Genomic DNA, 27863 nt, shown 5'->3' with positions numbered 1-27863 from the left:
GAAGGGATGGAAGTTCTGGCTCGCCACTAGGCCTCCCATCCTGGCTGGGAGAGACAGAAATGCCTTTATTTCTCCCTACATCACCTCCATTGACACGGCTGAAGAGGGGGTTGTCATCATTAATACTGTGTTGTGGTGAAAGACCTGACCCTTCACTAGGCTTTCTCTGATACACCCCAGCAAGGAGTAGGAAGGGTGTCTTATTACTGCCCAGTGGAGATGAAAGTCTTGACTCCCTATTTGGCCTTCTCTGACAATACCCCGGGTGGCTACCTCATTACAGCTGGGTGAGGGTGGAAGTTTGAGCTCCCTGCTTGGCCTTTGCTGGCATGAGTGGGGATGACACCACAGGTTTGTTTTTTGTGGGGTTTTTTTGGTGTTTGTCTGGAGTAGAGCAGTTATTGGGTAGAAGTTTTCAGTCTTGCTAGTCTTTCCTGGTCCTGTGGCTATAAAGAGCAGACTTTTGTTGGGGCTTTTTTTTTGGTCAGCCCGTGTTGGCATTTTGGGTTTCTGGCTTCTTCAGCACCAAGTTTGAGCTATATGAGGCAAAAAAGAAAACCCAAGGAACTCACCACTGTGTTGTTCCTTGGGTCTGAGCCAGTTTGTCTTCTTCTCTTCACCTTTCAGAGTCTTTTTACGTTTGTTTTGTATATAATTTTCCAAGGTTTTTAGTTGTTCTTAGCAGGAGGAATAGGCAAAAGTACATATATTCCATCTTCCTGTAAATGGAATATCTCCTCCTTTATTACATGAAAAAAAAATGACACTCAAAAAAGGGGAAAGAACTTGCCAAGGCCACTTAGATAATTAATAGGTTGCTGACTTACTGCCTGTTATTTTGTCTTCTCCTACAAGATTGAATATTTTAAACACAGGTATTATATCTTTTTATTTTTATTTTTTAAAATAAATTTATTTATTTTATTTATTTATTTTTGGCTGCACTGGGTCTTCATTGCTGCTCACGGGCTTTCTCTAGTCGCAGCAAGCGGGGGCTACTCTTCGTTGTGGTGCGCGGGCTTCTCATTGCGGTGGCTTCTCTTGTTGCAGAGCATGGGTTCTAGGCACACGGGCTTTCATAGTTGTGGCACGTGGGCTCAGTAGTTGTGGCTCGCAGGCTCTAGAGCACAGGCTCAGCAGCTGTGGCACATGGGCCCAGCTGCTCCACGGCATGTGGGATCTTCCCGGACCAGGGCACGAACCCACATCCCCTGCATTGGCAGGCGGGCTCTCAATCACTGCACCATCAGGGAAGCTTGGTATTATATCTTTTTAAAAAAAATTTTTGGTCTCTATTAAAGTACCAACTTCATTTCTCTATACTTGGTAATTATAATTTGTTAATGCTTACTATTTGACAGGCTCTGGGCTGAATGCTTTGCATGCATTTTCTCACTTAATCCTCACAAGAACTCTGCAATACAAATATTATTATTCCCATTTTAAACATGAGGAAACTGAGGCCCACGAAGGTAAGATAACTTAAGTAAGTCACATAGCTGGTAAGTGTCAGGGCTGGAGTCAGCCTATCATAATAGCCTGCCTTTGTAGGCTTCCAATAAGTCCTTGCCTAATAAAAGATGGTCTCAGGGGAAATCAGTGAAAATTAGCTATAGAGCAGGTTAGCTGAGAAGAAAGAGAAATAAAACTGAAATATGTGACTTTAGTTCAGTGGGTGACACTTCAGATGGTAGACTCTCAGAAGAAATTAAAGACACTGCCCAAAATAAGGTTTGATATTTTAATAAGTCATTGATACTGTCCATCAGCTGAGTCCTGTCATTACAGAAAAAGGATTTCAGGTCTGACTCTAATGCTCACTAACCAAAAATATAGTATGTGAGCCCATGAATGCTATTCTTGTTGAAAGAATAGAAAGAAATTTTTTAAAACGTGAAATCATGTGTAGAACTCTAGGCCACAGTCCCTGGGACCCTTCTTTAGTCTTAGAGTATTAAGGACTGATGAGAATATTGAGTATCTCATCCTAAACCAATGTGGTAGATTTCAGAGGAGGGAGAAGTTTTGTTACTGAGGAGACAGCCTATCCAGAAGATCCATAAGTTTTTGAAAAATTAAATCACTTAAGTTCCAGATATATCACAATGGGTAACAGGAGCAATTAAAGGAAGGGGTCCACGTGCAGACCCTTTATTTATTTATTGCTTCTTCAGGGGTTCAGAGACTCAGGTCCTACCTGAATAATCCCAGTCAGCAAAGTTGTGGATGCCACCACACTCAAGGATTTGTTATAGTTCTCAAAGAAGGAGAGGTTAGAAAAGTCATCCTTGATGAAAGTTCCCAGTATTAGGTGGCCACTGTTGAATGGGTACGTCCTCAGGACATTGATCGTCAGAGCACTCACAAGGAAGAATGTACCTATGAACGAAAACGTTTAGGCAGAAAGTGAGGTTTTAAGTCCAGGTAAACTGACAGATATTGACAAAAACAAGGCATGATCTGATGTTTTGCCCTTGATCTGACAAACTTTTCTTATTTGAAAGTGCCCACCAAGAAATAAGAAAGAGCAGGGAAAAGAACTCTGGCTCCACGTACTGTAACCAACTCACAAGTTTTAGATCTTGGTGGTCTAGGTATTAACCTCTTTGCGTTATGGGCATATGGAGTAGGATTAAAGAGAAATTGACTAGAAATGTATATCAGGCTCAGCCACTGTGCCTGTTCTTAGAAACGGTAAAAAATGAGATGGTGGTGAAAGGATCAGAAAACAAAGCTAATCAATAATAATAAGAAGAAAAATAATACCTAACACTTATGAAGGATTTAATAGGTGCAAAATGACATGGAGCTAAACCTATTTCAAATATAATTTCATTCACTTTTACTATCAACATAAGGGAGGCAAAGGCAAATCTTACCTTTAAAGTACCTAACAGAAACAAAACTCTAGTAGCCCTTGTTATCAGTATTTGGAAATGATTGTAATGTGCCCTGGGAACTTGGAAAAATGGGAATAAAATAGTTCTCTTAGTGTTCAAATGTAAAATCAACACATAATAGATTTTAGTAAAGATATGGAATATTGTCCTTAAAAAAGGCAAAGGAGCACTCAACAGAATGGGATGGCAACTGGACTGAATATACAAACACACCTGGAGAAAAACTGTGACAGAATGGTCAATGTTGGTTGCTTGGTCAGTTATACAATGTGGAAGCTCAGAAAAAGGCACTTTACTGAGTGAATGTTGGCGATGCCCTTCTGAGACTCTCAGGGCATTTTGTGATTTGATTTCTGTATAGGTTCACCTAGGGGAAGTAATTGTGCTAATTATATGACCTTCAGCTAGTCTGGTCTCTGTAACAGTCATTTCCAATTATAAATTAGTAGATGGACTTTTGACTTAGGGAAGAAAAGTGCTTATCCTGTGGGTTTGAGTGCTTTGATTACTATGACAGCATTTTCTCAATGTAAATTAATAATCTGACATGATTATTGTTATTATTTTTTTATATAAATTTATTTTATTTATTTATTTATTTTTGGCTGCATTGGGTCTTCATTGCTGCACGCAGGCTTTCTCTAGTTGCGGTGAGCAAGGGCTACTCTTTGCTGCGGTGCACAGGCTTCTCATTGCGGTGGCTTCTCTTGTTGCAGAGCACGGGCTCTAGGCACGTGGGCTTCAGTACTTGTGGCACACGGGCTCAGTAGTTGTGGCTCGTGGGCTCTAGAGTGCAGGCTCCGTAGTTGTGGCACACGGGCTTAGTTGCTCTGCGGCATGTGGGATCTTCCCGGACCAGGGCTCGAACCCGTGTCTCCTGCAGCAGGCGGATTCCTAACCACTGAGCCACCAGGGAAGCCCTGACATGATTATTATAAATCAGGTCCACAGATTTGGGTTATTATGGGTATAGCTGAAAAGTGGATCCACTCTAGGAGTTTTGGCAAAATCATTTCTGGATCTTCCAGGTTGAGGATAGTCAGATTCCAACATGTGGTAATTTCACCAAGAAAAGTACCTTTTGTCCTATAATTACTTTAATAGCTTGCTGGCCTGTTTGTCTGGTGGTGACATTAATAATATCACAAAACAAGTGTTCAATTTCTAAAATCTGAACGCTAACCCTATGGATAGAATATCCATCTTCTGCCTCCTTTCTTTTTACCTTAAACATAGCTTTAGCTTGGGTTCCTTAGCAATAAGTAAATGATTGAGATGGAGACTTCATCCACCTCCTGTGGTTCCGGCACTGAACTCACCAATGGACATTTGATGACATGATCCCAAAATTCCATAAATTACTGAAGCACAGAAAGCTGCATAAGAGACATTGAGAGGAGGAATCAGTTGCCTTGCCAGCAAACCAAACGTCAGGCCTGAAAAGCAAGATAATTTAAGTAAGCAAAGGTAGCCTGGCTTTTAAAAGTCACCTGAAATAAAAACTGTAAAGAATATTTAAAATAAAAATGACCCATGTATACAGCTGACTATGGTAACAGAATCCCTTGGCATACAGCCTTTAATTAGTACTTTTTATTATCTCCTTTGATTTCTAACTTCTCTTCCTATTTTATCACAAGCTTTTACACATCAATTCTAAATCATAGGCTTAAACACCTTTCACTGTGAGGCCTTCATGCAAATCATGGAAAGCAAACATCACAGCAATAAGACCTTTAATTCCAACAGCTCAGAAGCAGCCCCATTCTTACCCTCAGTCTAGTACAAGAAGGCCCTAGGAATCCTCCAGGGCTGGAGAAAAAGCTGGAGAACAGGCAAGGACTGTCACACTTAACTGATGTGACTCCAAGTTGGTATGTGTTGTCTCTCTTCCATATGCCAACCACTCCAGTCTCTTCCTTCAGCTCCTTCTTCAATACTTACTTTCTTTTCTAAGAAGCACCATGAGAATTTGGAAATTTTGAGGCAAATGGATTAACATGCATGGTGTCATCCTTTGATGTCTCAAGTCCACAGCTCCTGCCCTGAGGGACTCTCTTCAATTTACATCATACCAGTGTGCTCATCAGAAATCAGTTATGAGTCCGGTGAGCCAATTTATTGCCTTAAACGAGCAAAGCTTTTTTTAATGGAAAAGTTTAAACTTATTGAAAAATAGAGTATAATGAACCCCCAAGTACCCATCACCCACTTCAACGATGGTCAACTCATGGCCAATTTTGTTTCATCAATGCCCCCATTCCTCTCCCATCCCATATTATTTTGAGGCAAATCCAAAACACTAAATCATTTTATCTGTACATATTTTCAGTATATATCTTTTAAAAAAACACCCTCTTTTGAGTACGATACCATTGTCACACCTAAGAAATTATTAATGGTTCTTTAACATCATCAAATATCCAGTCAATATTCAAATTTCCCTGATTTCTCTTATATGGTTGTACTGGTAGACCACCTCTAAGATGATCTACAATGGCTAATTGGTATTCATGCCCTTTTTTGAGCTCCACCCTTAAAGCGTGAAATAACTTACTTCTAATAAATAGGCTACAACAAAAATGATAAGATGTCACTTTTGAGATTAGGTTGCAAGAAGACTGTGGCTTCTGTCTTGGTTGCTCTCTGGCTCTCTCTTTCATTCAGGTCATCAGCTGCCAGAGTTGACTTCAAGGGTGTGTGACCTATGCAATCACATAGTGCCCTGGGCTTAGAAAGCCTCCACACTTGGCTTAATGCTCTACTCTGACCATCTTGAAATTCTGGATAATTTCTGAACTAGGGACTCTGCATTTTCACCTTGCACTGGGCCCCACACATGGTCCTACCAGCAGCCGTGTTGTGAGGACACTCAAGCAGCCCATGTAGAGGCCCACATGGTGAGAAACCCAGGCCTGCCAGCAAACACGGGTGAGCCTGGAAGCTGATCCTCCAGCCTCAGTAGAGCCTTGAGATAACTGACAGCTTGACTGCCACCTCATGAGAGACCTTGAACCAGAGGTATGGTGGGTTTGGGGGTGATCTTTTAAAAAAGTTATTTGCTATCATATGTTGTGTTTTGTTTTGTTGATGTTGTTGATGTTGTGCTTTCTTTTACAATCTTTGTGTTTATATCAAATGAGGTCCTCACATTAGTAGATATGTCTCTTGAGTCTTTTGTAATTTATAGGTTCCCCTTCTACATATTTTCCCTAAGCAAGCCTCAGTTGACTGCAAGTAACAGAAAACCCGCTCAAATCAGCTTGAGCAAAAGAGGAGAAGAATTCTTTTTGACCGCACTGCCCAGCTTGCGGGATCTTAGTTCCTCAACCCAGGCTTGACCCCGGGCCCTGGCAGTGAAAGAAAGCACTGAGTCCTAACCACTGGACCACAAAGGAATTCCCCAAATAGGAAATTTATTAAAAGAGGACAAAGGTCAGTTGGGCCTCATCAGAGACTGGAAACAGAACTAAAAAGCCATCAGGATCCAGGCAGCTACTTCCCCATTCTCTTCGTCTCCAGGCTTACATAGTCTCCTGTCTTTGTTTCCAGTTTGGGGGCCATTATGAACAACACTGCTATGAATATTCTTGTACATGATTCCAGGTGCACAGATGTATAAATTCCTCAAGATGATATACCCTGAAGCATAACTGCTGGGGCACTTACCAGAATATGCCAAACTGTTTTCCAAATGGTTGTACAATTTACATTCCCACCAACACCGTATGACAATTCCCATTATCTACATCTGTATTAGCACATGATACTGTCAGAATTTTTATTTTAGTGTGTATGAGGTAGTTAATTTCCACTTCTACTTCATTGATTACCAATAATGTTGATCAATTTTACTTAGCAGTTCCTTACAGATATGTAGGAATATATATATTATAGATTTAAGTCCTTTGTTGGGTATTCTGTGGTTTGCTTTTCAACCTTCATCATGTCTTTGAATAAACAGAAATTCTTAACTTTTACTTAATTCAACTTAGCAGTCATTTCCTTTTAGGCTAGTGCTTTTTGTGTCTTGTTTAAGAAACATTTTCTACCTCACAACGATGAAGATATTCTCCTATATTATTCCAAAAAAATCTTTATAGTTTTATCTTTCCTATTTGGGTCTTTAATCTACAAGGAATAGATTTTTGTGTATGCTGTGAGGTAGAGGTCTACAAATTGATTTTTTTCATATAAGTATTCAATTGTTTCACATAATTTTTTAAAAGTCTGTTTCTATAGTGACACACCTGATACAAACCATGCAACATATAAATGTGTGGCCCTTTTCTGTTCCACTGGCCTAATTGTCTAAGTCTGTAATACCACACTGTTTTGTTTTTTTATAAATTTATTTATTTATTTTTGCCTGTGTTGGGTCTTTGTTGCAGCATGTGGGCTTTCTCTAGTTGTGGCGAGTAGGGGCTACTCTGTTGCGCTGCACGGGCTTCTCATTGCGGTGGCTTCTCTTGTTGCAGAGCACAGGCTCTAGGAGCGCGTGCTTCAGTAGTCGTGGCACGCAGGCTCAGTAGTTGTGACTCACGGGCTCTAGAGCTCAGTCTCAGTAGTTGTGGCATACAGGCTTAGTTGCTCTGTGGCCTGTGGGATCTTCCCGGATCAGGGCTCGAACCCGTGTCCCCTACACTGGCAGGAGGATTCTCAACCACTGCGCCACCAGAGAAGTCCACCACACTGTTTAATTACTTTTTTTAGTAATTAGTCTAGTAATAGTTTTGTAATAAATTTAGTAATCCCCATTTTTAAAAAATTTTTTTTAGTAATCCTCATTTTTATTGTGAAATATATAAATAGAAAGTGCATTAAAATAGATGTTGAGCTTAATAAATATTTATAAAACAAACACCCATGTTATCCCCACCCAGATCTTTAATCACAACTCCATCCCTCCCCACAGAGGTATTCATTATTTTGACTTTTGTGATAATAATTTCTTTGCTTTTCTTTATAGTTTTACCACTGGTATACATATCCCTAAACAGTATAGTTTAGTTTGTCCACTTTTGAACTTTATATTAATGGAATTACACTGTACACAATTTTTAATTCTGCTTATTTTTCTTATTATTATGTATATAAGCATCTTCCATGTTGCTGTGAGTTGCTTGAGAGTGCTCATTTTCCTTCTGTGTATTCCAATATATGTATATATGAATGCTTATTTATTCTTTCTACTTTTGATGGACATTATCTTAAACATTATAACTTTATATTCAGTCTTGATAGCTGGAGGAGCAAATCCTCCCATGTTGCTCTTCAAAAGAATTTGCCTATTCTTGGAAAATGCTATCTTTCAATTAATTTAGGTCCTTATTAATATTTCTCAATAAAGTTGTATATTTTTCTCTATAGAGGTCTTGCACATCATTTCTTAGTTTCATTACAACTTACTTCGTATTTACTATGCTTTGGTAAATGGTATTTAAAATTTTTTTTTCACTTTCTGTTTCCTGCAGGTATAAAGGAATGTAATTGATTTTTATTTACTCATCTTATATCCAGCAATTTTGATAAAATCTTATTAATTCTATTAATTTATCTGTAGATTCTTTTGAATTTTCTACATTAAAAAAATATATGGGTCTTTCCTAGTGGCGCAGTGGTTGAGAGTCTGCCTGCCAATGCAGGGAACACGGGTTCGAGCCCTAGTCTGGGAAGATCCCACATGCCGCGGAGCAACTAGGCCCGTGAGCCACAAATACTGAGCCTGCGCGTCTGGAGCCTGTGCTCCGCAACAGGAGAGGCCGCGACAGTGAGAGGCCCACGCACCGCGATGAAGAGTGGCCCCCGCTCGCCGCAACTAGAGAAAGCCCTCGTACTGAAACGAAGACCCAACACAGCCATAAATAAATAAATAAATAAATAAATAAATAAATAAATAAATAAATTTAAGAATAAAGATGTTAATCTGAGATCACAAAACGATCTTTTAAAAATATATATGTATATACGAATGAAGTTTTATTTCTTGCTTTGCAATTCTTTACCCTTATATTTTTTTTCCTTGCTTTAATACACTGCCTGTGAGTTCCAGTATAATATCGAATAGCCCTATTTACTCTTTTTTTTTTTGGCTGCATTGGGTCTTTGCTGCTGCACGCAGGCTTTCTCTAGTTGCGGCGAGCAGGAGCTACTCTTCGTTGCGGTGCGTGGGCTTCTCATTGCGGTGGCTTCTCTTGTTGCAGAGCACAGGCTCTAGGTGCGCGGGCTTCAGTAGTTGTGGCACGCGGGCTCAGTAGTTGTGGCTCACGGGCTCTGGAGCGCATGCTCAGTAGTTGTGGCGCACGTGCTTAGTTGCTCCACATAATGTGGGATCTTCCCGGACCAGGGCTCAAACCTGTGTCCCCTGCATTGGCAGGAGGATTCTTAACCACTGCGCCACCAGGGAAGTCCCTGAATAGCCCTATTTACTCTTGATAAGCAACATGTAGTGTGAGGAGAAAGTCTTTTGAAATGTAGGGTTTCAAATAACTCACCAATGCAGGGAAGGTAAGAGAATTACTTGGTAACGGCCTGAGAACTAAGTGGTCTAAGTCTCAGTTAATCTTAGGCCATGGAGAAACAGAGAGAAACCAAGTCTCCAGACTTTCCAAAACCTTAAAAATTTTTTTAATGTTGAACTAATATTAGACTTACAGAAAAGCTACAAAAATAATAGAGCATTTCCATATATACCTTACCTAGATTCCTCTAATGTTAACATTGTACATAATCATAGTATAATTATTGGGATCAGGAAATTAACATTAGAAATTTAACTAAATACTTTACTTGAATTTCAACAGTTTTTCCCCTAATTTCCTTTTTCTGTTCCAGGATTCTATTCACAGTTCCCTACTCCATTTAGTTGTTATTTCTCCTTAGTCCTAAAATCTGTTATAGCTCCTCAGTCTTAATTGTCTTTCTTGACTTTGACACTTTGGAAGAGTATTAATAGATGAGCTATTTTGCCAAATGCCCCTCAGTTTGGGGTTGCTTAGGTTCCTTATGATCATACTAAGGTTATACATTTTTGATGCGAATACTACAGAAATGGTATTGTATCCTTTTTAGTGCATGATATCACAAGATTTTGATCTCCGTATGTCTTACTATTGGTGGTGATAGCATTGATCACTCGTTTAAGGTAGTTTCTCCCAGGTTCTCTACTGTAAATTAGTGGAGTAGTTGATAAATATCTTGAGGAAGATACTTTGAAACTATGCAAATCCTGTTACATAGATTGCAAACTTTTACCCACTAATTTTAACCTCTGTTAGTGGATTTTATCTCCAATAAGTATTACTGTAGTTTTTCACTAATGGTGATTTTCTACTTTCTTTCACATTTGTAAATTGGGATTCTACTGTAAGGAAGAGCCAGCACCTTTTTAATAAGGTTTTCATCATGCAGTATTTTTGTTTCATCTGAAGAAAATTATTAAGTCGTTAGGTCCTACCTGTTTAAATATAAGTAAAACTTTTGAATTATTTACACTACGAATTATTTCATTATTCACACTGCTTAAAATAACACACATTCCCTTAGTCAGTCAGCAAGAGTTGCTTGGATTCATTCATTCACACAGTTATGTAATCATTATTCAACAAATATCTTGAGTACCTACTACGTGCCAAATACCGTGCTGGATGCTAGGTATACTTATACATCCTAATGTCATTCTTATTTTGGTACGAAATTATACTGATGACTTGGAAATTTAGCAAAGAAATGTCCTCAAACTTTGACCGTAAACGAAGGATGCTTGATAAGTGGGTGTCAGTAGGGGACTCACAGGCAAAGCATCAGTGCCAAGAGTTCAGGTCTCTCATTTCAGCACCACAAGAATGCTCTAGAGACTTTCTGATACTTTCCTGGAAGTGAATATACCCATACAAATGGATCATTTTGATTTGTAGCTGCCATATGAAAAATTTAAAAGGTACTCCTTTATTCTGGGAATACAAGGCTAGTTCAATATTTTAAAATCAATTCATGTAATCCAGTCTAAAGGGAAAACTTTGACAAAATACAACATTCACTTATGATAAAAATTCTCAGCAAACTAGAAAAGATACAAACTTTCTCCACCTAATAAAGGGCACCTACAAAAACCCTACAGCTAACATCATACTTAATGTTGAACGACTGAATGCTTTTCCCCTGAGATCAGGAACAAAGCAAAATGTCTATTCTCACCACTCTTATTTAACATATACTGGAAGTCTTAGCTAGTACAATAAGCAAGAAAAAGTTATAAAAGCCATTCATATTAGAAGGAAGAAAACATAACTGTCTCTACTCACATATGATATGACTATCAATGTAGTAAGTCTCAGGGAATCTACAAAAGATTCTTAGAACTAATAAGTGAGTTGCAGGATACAAGGTAAACACACAAAATTCAATCGTATTTCTATATGCAAACAATGCACAACTGGAAACCAAAAATGTTTTTAATTACCATATACAATATCTCTTCCAAAATGAAATACTTAGATATAAATCTAACAAAATATATACAGAATCTGTACGCTGTAAACTACAAATGCTGATGAAAGAAATTAAAGCAACACCTAAATAAATGAAGAGACATACTGTGATCATGGAGTGGAAACTCAACATAATAAGATATCAATTCTCCTCAAAGTAATCTATGAGTTTAATCAATGGCTATCAAAATCTCAGAAGGATTTTTTGTAGATATTGACAAGCTGATTCTAAAATTTGTATGAGTAGTTAAAACAATTTCGAAAAAGAACAAAATTGGAGGAATCACACTACCCAATTTTAAGACTCACTAAAAAGATACAATAATCGACACATGATATTGGGAAAGGGGTAGACATATACATCAATGGAAGAGAATAGAGTCCAGAAATAGTCCCACAAAAATATGGCTATTTGATCTCTGACAAAAGTTCAAAAACAATTCATTGGAGAACAGTCTTCTTTAAAAATGCAGCAAAAAATACACCTTGACCTAAACTTCACAACTTATTTAAAGATTAACTCAAAATGGATCAGTTCTAAAAGTAAAGCATAAAATGTAAGACTTTTAGAAGAAAACATAGGAGAAAATCTTTGTGACCTGATGGTTAAGTGAAGAGCTTTTATATATGATAAGAAAAGTACAATCCATAAAAGGAAAAAAAATTGATAAATTGGACTTTATCAAAATTAAAACCTTTTGCTCTGCCAGAGATACTGTCAAGAGAATGAAAAGATAAGCTACAGACTGAGAGAAAATATTTGAAAATCACATATCTGACAAAGGACTTGTACTCAGAATATAAAAAGAATTATCAAAAATTAACAATAAGAAAAAAATTCCAATTAAAAAATGGGCAAAAAACTTGAACAGGCACTTTGCCAAAGGGGATCGGAGGACAGCAAATAAAAACATGAAAAGATGTTCAACTTCATTAACCATTAGGGAAATGCAAATTAAAAACACAATGAGATACCACTACATATCTCTTAGAATGGCTAAAATAACAGATACCAAAAAGTAGACCTCATCAAAGTTAGTAATTCTGCTCTGTAAATACTCTGTTAAGAGAATTAAAAGGCAAGTTACAGACTGGGAGAACATATTTGCCAAACACAAAAGACAAAGGACTAGTACCTAGAATATATAAATAACTCTCAAAACTCAAAAGTAAAAATGAAAACAGTCCAGTTAGGATATGAGCAAAAGACAAGAAGAGCCATTTCATTAAAATGTATAGATGGAGAATTAGCATATGAAACGATATTAAACATCATTAACCATTAGGGAAATGCAAACTGAAACCACAATGAGATCTCACTACACACCTATCAGAATGGCTAAAGTAAAAACTAGTGACTACACCAAATGGTAGTGAGGATGCAGAGCAACTGTATCACTCATACATTGCCAATAGGAATGTAAAATGATACAACCACTCTAGAAAATAGCTTGGCAGTTTCTTAGAAAACTAAACATGCCAACTACTATACAACCCAACAATTGCACTCCTGGACGTTTATCCCAGAGAAATGAAGACTATGTTCACTAACCTACATACAGATGTTCATAATAGTTATATTTGTAATAGCCAAAAACTACAAACAATCCATATGTCTTTCAAGGGTGAAATTTTAAGCAAACTTTGGTATATCCATACCATGGAATACTACTCAGAAATAAAAAGGAATAAACTGGGCTTCCCTGGTGGCGCAGTGGTTGAGAGTCTGCCTGCCAATGCAGGGGACACGGGTTCGAGCCCTGGTCTGGGAGTATCCCACATGCCGCGGAGCAACTAGGCCCGTGAGCCACAGCTACTGAGCCTGCGCGTCTGGAGCCCGTGCTCCGCAGCAGGAGAGGCCGCGATAGTAAGAGGCCCACGCACCGCAATGAGGAGTGGCCCCCACTTGCTGCAACCGGAGAAGGCCCATGCGCAGCAACGAAGACCCAACACAGCCATAAATAAATAAATAAATTAATTAATTAAAAAAAAAAAAAGCCAGACCCTAGTTAAAGTGCTCAGGACAAACTTAAAAAAAAAAAGTAATAAACTACTGATATACACAACAACCTAGATGAATCTCCAGAGAATTATGATGAGTGAAAAAAGCCAATACCAAATGGTTACACACTGTATGACTCCATTTATGTAACTTTCTTGAAATGATAACATTATAGAAATGAAGAAAAGATTAGTGATTGCTAGGGATTAAGGAGGGGATGGGGGCAGGGAGCAAGTGGGGGTGACTATAAAAGGGCAATATGAGGGATCCTTGTGGTGGTAGAAATGTTCTGTATCTTGACTGCATCAATGTTAACATCCTGATTGTGAGACTGATCTATAGTTTTGCAAGATTTACCACTGAGGAAAGTGGGTAAGGGATACACAGGACTTCTCTGTGGTTTCTTACAAATTCATGTGAATCTATAGTTAACTCAAAATAGAAAGCTTAATTTAAATATACTGACAATATCAAGTGTTGACAAGGGTATGGAGGAACTAGAATTCTCATACATTGCTGGTGGGAATGTAAAATGGTAGGTACAGCCACTCTGGAAAAACAGTGTGGCAGTTTCTTACAAAGTTAAACATACACTTCCCATATAACCAACAATATCACCCCTGGGTTATTTACCTTAGAGAAATGAAAAATATTTTCAAACGAAAACCTGTGCATGAATGTTCACAGCAACTCTGTGATGGCCCAAAACTGGAAACAAAATGTTCATCAATAAGTGAATGGACAAAAAACTGTGATATAGCCATATAATGGAATATTGTTCTGCAATAAAAAGGAATAAGCTATCAATGCACATAACAGTTTGCATTAATTTCAAAGGCATAAAGCTGAATTAAAGAAGCCACCCTTCAGAAGTTACATACTATATGAGTCCATTTATATGACATTCTCGAAAAGACAGAACTATGGTGATGGAGAAGAGATCTCTGGTTGCCGGGGGTTAGAAGTTAGCAGAGGATGTGACTAAAAAGTGATGGCACAAGAGAATTTTGGGGCTGATGGAACTGTTATGTAGCTTGACTGTGGCGTGGTTATACAACCCTATACCTGTGTTTAAATTCATAGAACTGTATGAAAGAAGTAAATTTTACTGTATGATAATTAATTAATTATTTTAAAGGGATCCCTTTTCTCCAACTAACAGCCCTATGCCAGAGTTGGATTTCAGCTACCACTGGCCCCTTTGGTTGGCTTCATTTGTGCTTTACACAAGCTGTACAATCACAAGTTTCAACCCTGCTTGGTTTGCCCCAGAAGAATAGAGAAACAGAGGTGTTTAAAGACTACATAGGGAATTGTGAACTACTCTGAGTAACGGATTAACACAAAATCCTTTCTCTTTCTCTGATAAAGTTGATCTTGGGTTAACCTTCTAGCTCTGTTTCTTTGGAAACCTGATAATGGTGGGATGTCAGCTGTGTTACCAGCCAACATTAGTTATGGTAAAAGGAGCCTGATTAGTATATTCTATCTGGACCGAGGGGACTATGAATTAAAGATTAATATCTTGGGGCTTCCCTGGTGGCGCAGTGGTTGAGAATCTGCCTGCCAATGCAGGGGACACGGGTTCGAGCCCTGGTCTGGGAAGATCCCACATGCCGCGGAGCAACTAGGCCCGTGAGCCACAATTACTGAGCCTGCGCATCTGGAGCCTGTGCCCCGCAACAAGAGAGGCCGCGATAACGAGAGGCCCGCGCACCGCGATGAAGAGTGGCCCCCACTTGCTGCAACTAGAGAAAGCCCTCGTACAGAAACGAAGACCCAACACAGCCATAAATAAATAAATAAAAATTAAAAAAAAAAAAAGATTAATATCTTGTGGGAAGCCTTAGCTTTGAGCTTCTCAGAGCACAATGACTCTTGTAACTGGGCATGTCGCTGTGGGACCCATGGAGGCATCAGTTATGGGAATTACAAGAGAAGTTGGTTCCTATTTGGGAAATGAGGCTTCTAAAGCCCAGATAGCTCCCGTACCTATCTGTGTGATCTTGTTGTGTTATATCTGAATTGCTACTTGTAAGACCAAAGAGTAGCCCCTGGACTGCTGTGTGTGTGACTTGCTGAAGGGAAGCTAGCATGCTGTGTTTCCTACCCTTCACCTTTTTAAGTAAAACCAATGCCAAGTGAGGTCTATTGGAGTATAAAATGACTAGTTAAGCAAAAAATGACCATAAGCAGGCATTACAAATACTCTAGAAAGTATCAGGGGTCTAAACTAAACTGACACTTTTGGAATTACCCTAGAAGAGTTAGAAATTTGGCAGGTAAGGAAACAAATGGTAATGATGTGAATGGAATTCACATTTTTTTCTAGTCATCTAGCACAAGTAATTTGTTTACTCTGGACAAGTGACCAGGTCTGATGTATTGTCTGTGGGTGAAAAACCTTCGTATCTTTCTTACCTTGGGGAACTTGCACAAGACCAACACTTATCCCAGCAAGTAAGTCTCCAAGAAGCCAATCCTTGAATCGATAAAAACACATCCACTTTAGGAAGGGAAAGATTGTAAGCATGCATCTTCGGAACTTGTGCCATGAGCAGCTGTGAGAAAGAACAGAGACTTGATTAGGTTCTCCAAAGAAAAAGCCCACATGGCCAAGAAAAGGCATAGTGAGTACCTTCTTCTTCCCATACAACAGAGTTTCTTTTAACACTACTGATATTTGGACATATTGGACTGGGTAAGTCTTTGTTGTGAGGCTGTCCTGTGCATTGCAGGATGTTTAGCAGCGTCTCCGATCTCTACCCAGTAGATGCCAGTAGCATCCCCTCCCCTAGTCGTGACAATGAAAAATGTCTCCAGACACTGCTAAATGTTCCCTGGGGGACGGTATCACCTTCAACTGAGAACCAGTGCCATATATATGACAAGAACTAAGCCTTGTAAGTCCAGCATATGAATCAGGCCTGTGGTTTTACAGAATGTTTCAAAAGAATTCAACCTACCAAAATTTTCCAGTAGAAAAATGGACTGTTATGGCTTTCTCTTGGTAAGGACAGTTTTTTGAGATGTGCTATTGGTGGGTGGCAGGGAATTAACACATTCACATCATTCCCGTATACTAAAATTTTTACCAAGCATTAACTCTACATGGCTTTGACCTGTAATATGCAGAAATTTATAGAAAATATAGAATATGGAGTCTTGTGCTTATGGCATTAGCCATGGAAAGAAAAGGCAATAAAATAAGCCCTTATTATCTTTTAACCCAGTGGATAACGACCGGAAGCAATTTTGTTTCCTAAGAGACATCTGGTAATGTCTGGAGACATTTTTGATTATCACGACTCGCATCTAGTGGGTAGAGGCCAGGGATGCCACCAAACATCCTACAATGCACAGGACAGCCCTCCACAAGAAATGATTTCATGGTCCGAAATGTCAACAGTACTGAGATTGAGAAAACCTACTTTAACCTTTAGATCATCTAAAACAGCAGAATCATTGTAAACCAATCAATCAATCTGTTAATCAATTAATCCATTAGTAAAGCTAATATGGTTTTAAATTGCTTTTTGCTATTTACATCTCATTATGGGCTGAAAACAAAGAGTACGGAGATTTTTCATGTATGAGCTGTAGCTGAATAATTGGGATTTGACTGTAGCAACAAATATAACTTCAGTGTATGCAAGGCTAAAATGTGTGCTCAGAAAAGAAGTAATTTCAATATGCTTGACTCTAACAACTATGAGCATTACAGTCCCTAAGATAATTAAGGCCAAAGAAGTGTAAATGTCTTTGTCAAGGTCACAGTAACAAGTGTGGGCAGAACTGGGGCTAGAAACCAGATCTCGTGATTTTTAGTTCAGTGTTCTATCCAGTCTATTACCATCACAGTTCCTATTGACAGCTGTTGAATTCTGCTCAGGAGCCAGAAGCAAGACCATAGGTTTAGAAAGAACACCACATTGCTATTTTTATGAGAATCCCTGGGTGTGGAGAGTGTGCTGTCTCCAATTACGGCCCTCTATGGGGGAGAATACAGCATGGCATTGGGACAATTTGTTTCTGCATCTGGTCCAGTGTCCCTTCCTCTCCATGTTCCACCCTGGAAGACCAGCCACCCTAGGGAGAGTCATCAAAGCTCTTTGGCATGGCAATAAAATAAACTGGACATGGAATAATGAGGACCTAAGACTGACAGGGATCAAGGAAGGAGTTAGAGGAACAGAAACTGAAGCTGGTGGTGGAAGAGTTAAAAGCACTTCGACATGAATCTGGATCCTAGTTAAGGCATCTTAAAAGTGAGGAATGTAAGAGTTGATGTGAAAGCACAGGGGAGATTTTTTTTTAAAGAGAGGGAGTATTGCAGTTGGGTAACTAAAAGGGAGAAAATGAAGGAAGATAGGAGGTTTTCTGCAGAAAGGAAGAGATGAAATTAAAAGATTATTATTATTATTTTTTTTTTTTTTTTTACTATTTGCTAGGTGTTTTACAAATATTCTTTAAATCCTCATAATTGCCTTGTAAGGTAGGTGCTTTTATCATCCCCATTTTATAGATGAGGATACTGAAGCACAGTAGGCATGGATAGCTTACCTAAGGTCACACAGTTGGGAAGCAGCAGACTTGGGATTCACAACCAGTCAATCTGGCTTCTGAGTCTTGCTCTTAACCAGTGCTGTGCTACCTTTCAGGTTAAAATTCAGAAGTGGATATAACTGTTTGTTTTAGAAGTAGGGAATAAGCACTGCTATAAAAACCCATGGGAGGCAGTGTGGGTCAGATTTAAGGGTCTAAGGATAGGGCAGCTGGAGGGGAATAAGGCTGAAATTTCTTTGGTAGTACCTGTTTATGATGAGGTATAAGTCAGGAAAAGATTATCCTTTTGTAGAGACAAAACCAATGTGGCCCCCCAATGCTATCTTTGATGTATGACCTCTGACCCATCCTGGAGCAGAAAAAATGAGAGTTGTGATATAGGACAGGGGAGGGACATCCAAGACCACAACTTGCAAAAGGCAGGATATGGGCAAAGGAGAAGGCTCAGAGGGAGGAAGATCTGCAATAGGGTTGCGTGGAGGCCTTCTTCACTTGTCACCTAACTCATGCCAATTGTGAGTGATAAATCAAGGGACAAGAGGGACTAATAAATCTGGAGTGTGAGTGAGGACGGTTTGAGTAGTTAGGGTTAATATCATGATGTAGGTCACAAAGGGTTTTTAACCTGAGGTCCATGGATGACCAAGGTGTCTCTAGATAGAACTCACGGGGGTATGTGACTTTAGGAAAAATTATATCTTTATTTTCACTAACCTCCTAACTGAAATGTAGCATTTCCTTCAGTTATGAACATTGACAACAAACCACAGTAGTATCAGCAGAGCTTGACTTCTTCACCAATAGAATCACAAATATTTTCATATTACATTAAAATTGCTGCAGATATCTTAAAATAGCATTTATATTCATCATTACTTAGAAAGTATGGTAGTTATTAGACCCATAATCATTAAATATAATTTTTGGATATTTTCATATTTTGATAACTATATTTCAATATAAATGGTTTCCTTTATAATACTATGTATTTTGTGCATTTAAAAATATTCTGGCCAAGACCATTCAATGGAGAAAGAATAGACTCTTCAACATATAGTGCTGGGAAAATGGGATAGCTACATGGAAAAAAATTAAGTCAGACTCTTACTTTATACCGTATACAAAATTAACTCAGAATGGATCAAGGATCTAAATTTAAGAGCTAAAACTATAAAACTCTTAGAAGAAAACAGGGGAAAATCTTCATTATGTTGGATTTCACAATAGTTTCTTAAATATGACACATAAATCACAAGCAACAAAAGAAAAAAACAGATAAATAGGATTTCATTAAAATGAAAACTGTGTACAGAGGACACTGTCAACAGACAACCTACAGAACGGGAGAAAATATTTGCAAATCATACATCTGATAAGGGTTTAATATCCAGAATATATAAAGAACTCCTATAATTCAACAACAAAAAGATAAACAACCTAATTTTTAAAAGGGCAAAGGAAGTAAATAGACATTTCTCCAAAAAAGATACATAAGTGACCAATAAGCACATGAAAAGATGCTCATCATATTTAGTTATTAGGGAAATGCAAAAAAAAAAAAAAAGCAACACACAATGTGATACCATTTTACACCTACTAGTATGGCTATAATTTAAAAAAATGGAAAATAACAGATGTTGGAGAGGATATGGAGAGATTGGAACACTTGCTGATGTGAATGCACAATGCTGCAGCTGCTATGAAAAAAAATCCTCAAAAAGTTAAACACATGATCCAACAAGTCCACTCTTAGGTGTATACCTAAAAGAATTGTAAGCAGGGACTTGAACAGATACCCCTATGCCAATATTCATGGTAGCATTATTCACGATAGCCAAAAATTGGAAACAACCTAAGTGTCCATTAACAGACGAATGGATAAACAAAATGTGGTACATACATCATCAGCCATAAAATGAAATGAAGTCCTGATTCACGCTACACCATTGTGCTAAGTGAAATAAACCAGACATGAAAGACAAATATTGTCTGATTCCATTTAAATGAAATATTTAGAATACACAATCCATAGAGACAGAAAGTAGAAGAGAGGTTACCAGGGGCTGGAGGAGGGGGAAATGGGGAGTTATTGCCTAATGGGTACAGAGTTTCTGTTTGGGGTGATGAAAAAGTTTTGGAAATAGATAGTGGTGATGGTTGCACAACAACGTGAATGTCGTTAATGCTGCTAATTTGTACACTTTAAAATGGTTAAAACAACACATTTCATATTATATGTATTTTACCACAATAAAAAAAAGTAAAACAAAAAATTATTCTGAAAGGATGTTCATTAGCTCTGATAGACTGCTAAAAGGTTCACAGCATAAAAACAGGTTACGAGTCCCTGAACTATAGGGTTTACATAGTCATTCTGCTATCATTGATTAGTTCACCACGGTTGCTTTTGTTGTTGTTGTTAGGAGAGTGGCAATGGTGGTTAATCAAACAATGTATTTATTAAATATCATCCCTAGATGTTGTGGGGGACAGCCAAGGTCTTTACGTCCATGAAGTTTATAATCAACAAGGTGCTACAAAGGACTTCCCTGGTGGCACAGTGGTTAAGAATCTGCCTGCCACTGGAGGGGACACGGGTTCGATCCCTGGTCTGGGAAGACCCCACATGCTGCGGAGCAACTAAGCCCGTGTGTCACAATTACTGAGCCCGCGCGCCACAATTATTGAGCCCGCGCGCCACAACTGCTGAGCCCACGCACCACAACTACCGAAGCCCGCACGCCTAGAGCCCGTGCTCTGAAGCCACCACGATGAGGAGCCCGCGCACCAACGAGAAAGCCAGTGTGCAGCAACGAAGACCCAACACAGCCAAAAATAAAATAAAAATTTAAAAATTAAAAACAAAAAAAGAAGGTGCTACAAGACAAACCACAAAAAAACTGTAGAGGAATTATGCAATAAGCTAAGGGTTCTGATGACAGGAGTTCAGAGGAGGAAAACAGAAGTAGGCACCAAAGGTGTCAAGTAGAGTTTTAGGGCTGCCAGCTTGGTGGCAGCTGAATGATCACACACACGCACCGGCACTGGACATGGTGACTGACGGTGCTGATGTCGATGTCCAAGTTCCCAGAGAAAGCGGTCTTCCTTCTGTGTTCCTGTTGAAAGGTCTCCTCATTGTACACATCTCGCTTCACATCATACATGAAAGAGTTTTGCCTATATCTAGAGCCCAAACTCTGGAAGCTCCTCTCTGGTTGCATCATTCCTGGATAAGTGGAAAGAAGTTAAACAAAAGACGGTTTTTAAAAAATCTAGATCCTTGGCACATTTTTATGGAAATAAAAATTCCATTTATTGTATAATTTTATACTTAAAACAACCCTATAAAGAAAGCAAGGTATATATTATTTTCATTTTCAAAATGGAGAAACCAAAGCCCAGAAGTTTAAACAGCCTTGGTTTTTGAATAATTAAGAGTCAGGACTAGAACCCAAGTGTCCAGCTAGAAAGCTTAGTTTTCTTTATATTCAATTATGTTGCTATGTTGCAGGGGAAAAGATTAAGAGGTAAAAGTATAATCACCAATTTTCACTGAAAATTGATTTCAGTGAAATGAAATGATTGAAAATCATTATCCCTTTACCCTTTTCTTTTCTTCATAGAACTAACCAGTACCTGATTCAATATTTGTCTATTTGTTCATTGTCTGTTTCCCACACTAAAATGTAAATCCAAGAGGCAGGACTTTGTTCATGGCTGTATCCCCAGAGCCCAGGATAATGCCTGACGCTTAGCAGGCCCTCAACAAATATTTCTTGAATTATGGTCAAGTATCCAGTTAGTGGCATCATGATGTAGCAGAAAAAGCACTGCACAGGATATCAGGATTCTGGAGTTCTAGCCCTGGCTGTTTTTCTAACTAGCTGTATGACTGGGGGCAAGTTTCTCAGAAACTGAATTTCAGTTTCCTTGTCCATAAAATGACATGGTTTGACAATATGATCTCTAAGGGTCACTTTAAGCTTTAAAAATCTGTAGTATCATCCTGCTGTTTTAAAGAGAATGAGAAGAAAGAGTTAATGAGGATGGATATAGAGGCATCTCTGGGAGAAAGTATAACTGTTCTTGATCATCTGTGTTTTTGAATAATAAAAAAGGCATGAACTCTAATATTCTTCCACACAAATGTGTAAAAAAGTATACAAATATATATTTTGCATAGTTATAAAATATGTAGGTAAACACTCAAGTTATGTAGATTACACAAGTAGTTCTTTTATAGGTGAGGCTGCAAACAAGTTTAATGTATCAGCAACATTTGTTTTCCATCAGAATTATCCTGTATCTTCAGCAGCAGCAACATTATCATCACCAAGATTTGTAGAGCACTTATTATATACCAAGCATTGCACTAGATTTTTTTCATGAGTTATTTCTTTTAATTCCAACAACAATCCTAGTACTACTATTTGTCCTCATTTTATAGGTGATAAAACTGAGGTTTTGGAAAAGTTAGGTAACTTGGCCATAGTTATATAATGTATGTTTACTCTCAAAGCATTGGGTAGCAGAGGTGAGCTGTATAACACTTATGAACTAATGATCACAAATTCAATAAAGTGAGAGTGTGGTTGGAGAATACAGAAGAGGATGGAAGAGGTATTTTACAGTGTATTAAGAGAATTAGTACTTCGTGTCTTACAGAAAAAAAAAAAAAGCAGAACTGTACGCTAAAACATAAGTAATATTTTTCCCTTTCTTTCCTCCACCCATAGGAATAGTGATCCAGTCTTCCTTACTTTTCCTATGTAATCTTACAATAAACTTCCATGACTAGAATATATCCGTTCCTGGCAACTAAAAAGAGCCTAATTAACTTGCTTATTATATTGAGATTATACAAATTGCCATCCTGGGTTAGATGCAGGGTCTAGAATCCAGCATTTTGTTTCTGAAAGTAGCACGAAGCAGGCATGAAGCAGGCAACATGTGAACATCAAGCATAGTGGAAACAGTGGGCCTGGGAAAGGTAGCTGCAGCTACTCAACTGCAGCAATTGTTGCCATGGGTCATGTGGGGTCCAGCATGGCCAGATCTGATCTTTTCCCAGAGAAGTCATAATTCCAGATTTTTATGTGAAATCTTCTGACTTTTAAATGTTGTCAATTACCTTACATATTTTAAAAAACACAGTACACATTAACAAAACATCTCTGCAGGCTAGATTCAGTCTGTGAACCACCAGTGTGTGACCTCTGTCCCCAGAGCCTTGTTGTTAAAGACAAAATATCCTTATCTCCTCCCATCACAAATTATAGTTTATACCCCAAGAATTTCTCTCTCTTTCAAAGCTAAAGCATTTATGTTTTCTGTTGTCGCACCCTTAGGAGGTATTATATCTCATCAGTTCACTTATGGAAAGAAGGATTTCATTTTATTGTCTTCAGTCTACATCATTTATATTTCAAGAGGTGGCCACCATCTACTAGACTAGGATTTGGTGAGTTTGTCTGCTTTTATTTTCACAATCTTATGAATTTCTACCATATGCATTCTTGGCCTTCATTTATTTCTGACTGACGAATGCTATTTCACCTGTGGTCGATTAATTCAGTGTTCCACAAACACTTGCTGAATGCTAGGTGCTCTGAGAATACAAAAGGACAAAGACTTGGGACTTCCCTGGCAGTCCAGTGGTTAAGACTCTGTGCTTCCAATGCAGGGGGCACAGGTTCAATCCCTGGTCAGGGAACCACAGCCAAAAACAAAAAAAAGACGAAGACTCTACAATTTAGTAGAATAAAAATACCAAAATATGGTGCTATAAGACTTTAGAGGTGGGAAAGACAGGAATTAACATTTATTGCTGGCCTGCCATATGCCAACTTCTTCACACACATCATCTCAAGAGACAGGTGTTATCTTCCTGATAATGATTATACTCATTTCACTTGTGAGTTTAGTGGGTTCCTCAGAATCATACAACTATTAAACAGCAGAGCCAGAATCTGAACCTGGTCTTTCTGATTCTAAAATAGATGTCACATCTAATGCCACGTGATCTCCTATAGAGTGGGATTAATAACCCCAACCTAGAAGGATGAGGAAGGCCTCCTGGGGGAGATATGGTTTGAACTCTGCTCTGGCTAAGCTGGGGGCAGGGAGGAGAATAAGGTATTTCAGAAAGAGAACAGGATAAAATTACAGAGATAATATAAGGCAAGTAATTCAATAGGTCTGAGTAAAGTCAGTGTCAAACCCAAAAAAGGTAGGTTGAGGCCTACTTCTGGAGGGTCTTGAATGTTGGGCTGAACCTGGACTTTTTAGCTATTTAAAATGTTCGAGAAGGAGTAGTAATATGCACAGAGATGTGCTTTGGGAAGATGAATCATGTCAGTGGTATAGTCTAGAGCTGTGCTGCCCAGTACAGTAGCCACTGGCTACCTGTGGCTATTTAAATTAAATTAAATTAAAATAAAATGAGGGAACTCCCTGGCGGTCCAGTGGTTAAGGCTCCATGCTTCACTGAAGGGGGCCACGGGTTTGATACCTGGTAGGGGAACTAAGATCCCGCATGCCGCGTGGCACGGCCTAAATATTATAAATAAATAAAATGAAAAATTCAGTTCCTTAGTCACACTAGCTACATTTCAAGTGCTCAACAGCCACGTATGGCAGGGGCTACTGTACTGGACAGGGCAGGTATAAAACATTTCCATCATCACAGAAAGTTCTATTGGACAGCACCGGAGATAGGAGAGACTGAGGCAAAAAGACCAGTGGGAGCCCATTACTACCATGGTAGTCTGAGGGAAAGGCAATCAAGTCACAACTCATGGGACCACAGTCAGGATGGCTAGGAGGGGCAGGTAGAAAGCTGTCTTTAAAGGACTTATCGTATGACTGGCTAAAGGCAGCAAGGGAAAACACATGATTTCCTTATTGTTTTGTTTTGTTTTTAGTAGTCATCTCTGAAATTTCTTCAGTTCCATTATGTCTTTCTTGACTTCACAGAAGCCCTACTGGCTTGTTTTTATGCACTAGCAGGACCCTTCCCTATAAGGTATGATGATCAGAAGCTGTTACTGACAAGTGGCAAATGTACTTTAACATGGAAAAGATGATGCATTTCAGAAGAAAGTAATCCAAACTACACTGATGGGATAATGACCCTTCAGCTGAGACACAACACAAGAGGGAATCTCGGTTACTGACTCCTATAATTCCCTGATGCTTCCTGCCATCAGACAAAATATTTAGGTGGGTGGGCCATGGTCTGAACAACTTAAGGTTTTATTTTCATATTCTACAAATGTGACATAGTTTGGGGCATCTGGATTCACTACTAACTAATAGAAATTAATCTCTGTAGCCCACACTTGGTCCCACAAACAACATCAGCATCAGCTGGGAACTTGTTGGAAATGCAAATTCTCAGGCCCAACCTAGCAAGACAAAATTAATCAGAAATTCTGAGGATGTGCCAGCAGTCTGCTTTAAGAAGCCCTCCAGATGATTCTGATACACAATGAAATATGAAGACCACTGTAAATATAGCTAATTATCTTTATTCAGTCATTCAGTGCTAGATTTGGGTATACTGTTAACATGGGTACTTTTGACCTAGCTCTTTCATCCCCCATACTACCCCTACCCATCCAGCCATCCATTGATTCTTTTACATAATGTGCTGAAAGTACTTTAAAAAGCCAAGAATAAAATATTTAAATACAGCCCAGTTTTCTACTGACTCAACAGATGTGAACTCCTGAACCTTAGTTTAGTTTCAAGACTATCCTCTCATATGGTCATCTTTCATATGTTCTCTACAATCATGGGAAGGTAAAATTCACTTCCAGAATTTCAAAAAAAATATTTGTAATTCCATCAGAAACAACAGCCCTTCGCCCGTTATGCTTTTATGTTATGCTTTTAAGGGGGAATGTATGTGGAAAAAGAAAAGGCACAAGCAAAGAGCATTGCTTTCAGTATCTTTCAGTCACTCGGTCTAGTGGCTGGGGATGGTGGGGACACACCGACAACTACCTTTAATGCGCCCTGGTGAGAGTATTACCAAAGGGCTGTGCTGGAGAGAAACTCGTTATTGGGGTGGGGATGTTGGAGAAGGCTTCGCAGAGGGACACATACATAAACAGAACTTAACAGGAAAAGAAAGGGGCCAAGAGAGGTGGAAGCGGGGGCTCAGTCAGAAGGAACAAAATTAACAAAAGCAGTGAGGTCTGAAAGGAGAAAGAGCGTCTGGGCAGTCAGGTCTCAGGAGGAGATGGATGGGGGAGTCAGGTGAGGCTCATGGAGTAGACCAGTTCTGGGGCTTCCAACAACTCAGACCCACGAGTGTGGAAGGATTCAGCTTGCCAAACGCACACACCATCTCTCCTCACTGCTGTTCCACGCGGCCTTTCAAAAGTAGAGACGACACCTAAGAGAGAGAAGCTCCCAGGGACGGCCGTCATTCATTCATTCCCCAAACACTGACTGAGCGGCCGCGACGTGCCTAGCCCTGCGGTTACCGCCGCGGGCCCCGCCCAGGGACTTCCGAGTGTAACGAGGGGCTGGTCCTTCGCACCCGACGCCCGAGCCGGGGCCCCGCCGCCACCTCCTGCAGCCCGCGGCTCCGGGCAGCTCCGGCAGCGGCTCCCCTACTTCCTCGGCTCACCTGGTTCCCGGGCTGCGGCGGGAGGGCGGGCACTGGAGCCGGAAGCAGCTCCGGCCGGGCGGGCGGCGCTGTGGACGCGGACGCCGACGCCGGCGGTTCCCGAGCCGTTGCGTCCGAGCCCGCGGGCGTTCTGGCGGGCGGGGGACAAGAGCGGGGCGAGGAAGTGGAGCCTGGGCAGCCGGCGTGGGGAGTGGGGAGAGGCCCAGCTGCGCCGCGGTTACCTGTGTCACCCAGCCCTCCGCTCTCGACGACTCTTGATTGAGGGCCTCCTTGATGCCAGGCCTCGGGCCCCGCACTTCACGTACAGTAATTCACTCGAGTCTCCCGACGACCCTGTGGGAACAGAAGACGCGGGAGGAAACTGGAGACTAGAGGGTCACCGAGGTCTCCAACCTTAATTCTCAGCCCCACAAGCTTGGCTTCTCCCACTGAAGGACACTCTCCTGCCCAGGTCTCCTGCTCTGCTCCCCGCCCCTAACCCCCTTAACCTTGTGAGGCTCAATCCCAGTCACTGCCTCTCACTGTGCCTTGTATTCCTGCTTGGCTCAGTTGCAGTTTTACACTTGCTTGATTACTGTATCAGTGTCTAATATATTGTTCACTTTACCTATCCCTTTTTGTAATTTTTCTCATCCCCAAAAGGGCAGGGATTTTTATCTCTTTCATTAACTGCTGTATCATTGGTGCCTAAAGCAATGTGGTAGACCTAGTAAGTGTGCAATAAATTTGTGTTGAATAATTGAATGATTGCCCTGCTGTTCATTGTAAGCTCCACATAGGCAGCAACTGTCTGCTTTTTAATCACTTTTCCATCAGAAGTGCCGGGTACCTAGGATGCATTCAATACATATTTGTTGAATGAGTGAATGTATTGCTCATCTTTACCCTTTTGGTCACTCTCACTTCATTCCAATTTGTTGGATAAATATATGAATTTCTTAGAATTCCTACTTCCAGTTTTCCTCCCTTGTATCCATGTACTCATCACCTTGATTCCCCACTCCCACCCCTCATATCTTTACAGTTGCATTTTTGCTCTCACTTCCTCCTTCAACCTCTGATACTTCTTAGAAAGCTCCCTACCCTGCAGGTTGACTTGGAACATTTCTATTTTTTATTTTTTATTAAGTTATTTCTTTATTTTTTTTTGGGGTGTGTTGGGTCTTCGTTGCTGTGTGCGGCCTTTCTCTAGTTGTGGCGAGTGGTGGCTACTCTTCGATGAGGAGCACGGGCTTTAGGTGTGCGGCTTCTCATTGCAGTGGCTTCTC

General features: G+C 39.7%; 1 protein-coding gene across 1 annotated transcript in view; it reads right to left on the bottom strand.

The window, feature by feature from the left end:
* SLC26A8 (solute carrier family 26 member 8) overlaps positions 1 to 27309 on the bottom strand; it is a 71273-nt gene extending 43964 nt beyond the window's left edge. The window contains exons 1-5 of the mRNA XM_036870320.1: positions 26308 to 27309; positions 20997 to 21183; positions 15813 to 15952; positions 4220 to 4336; positions 2198 to 2379 (exon numbers count right to left, since the gene is read on the bottom strand). Coding sequence (XP_036726215.1) covers positions 2198 to 2379; positions 4220 to 4336; positions 15813 to 15952; positions 20997 to 21183; positions 26308 to 26392 — 711 coding nt within the window. The 5' untranslated portion in view covers positions 26393 to 27309. The remainder of the gene's footprint in view (positions 1 to 2197; positions 2380 to 4219; positions 4337 to 15812; positions 15953 to 20996; positions 21184 to 26307) is intronic.
* Between the last annotated feature and the right edge of the window lie 554 nt (positions 27310 to 27863).

Source organism: Balaenoptera musculus, chromosome 11 (genome assembly GCF_009873245.2).
Source record: "Balaenoptera musculus isolate JJ_BM4_2016_0621 chromosome 11, mBalMus1.pri.v3, whole genome shotgun sequence".
Taxonomy (NCBI): Eukaryota; Metazoa; Chordata; class Mammalia; order Artiodactyla; family Balaenopteridae; genus Balaenoptera; species Balaenoptera musculus.
The sequence above is the reverse complement of the archived record's forward strand: the minus strand, read 5'-3'. Positions and strand labels throughout refer to the sequence as shown.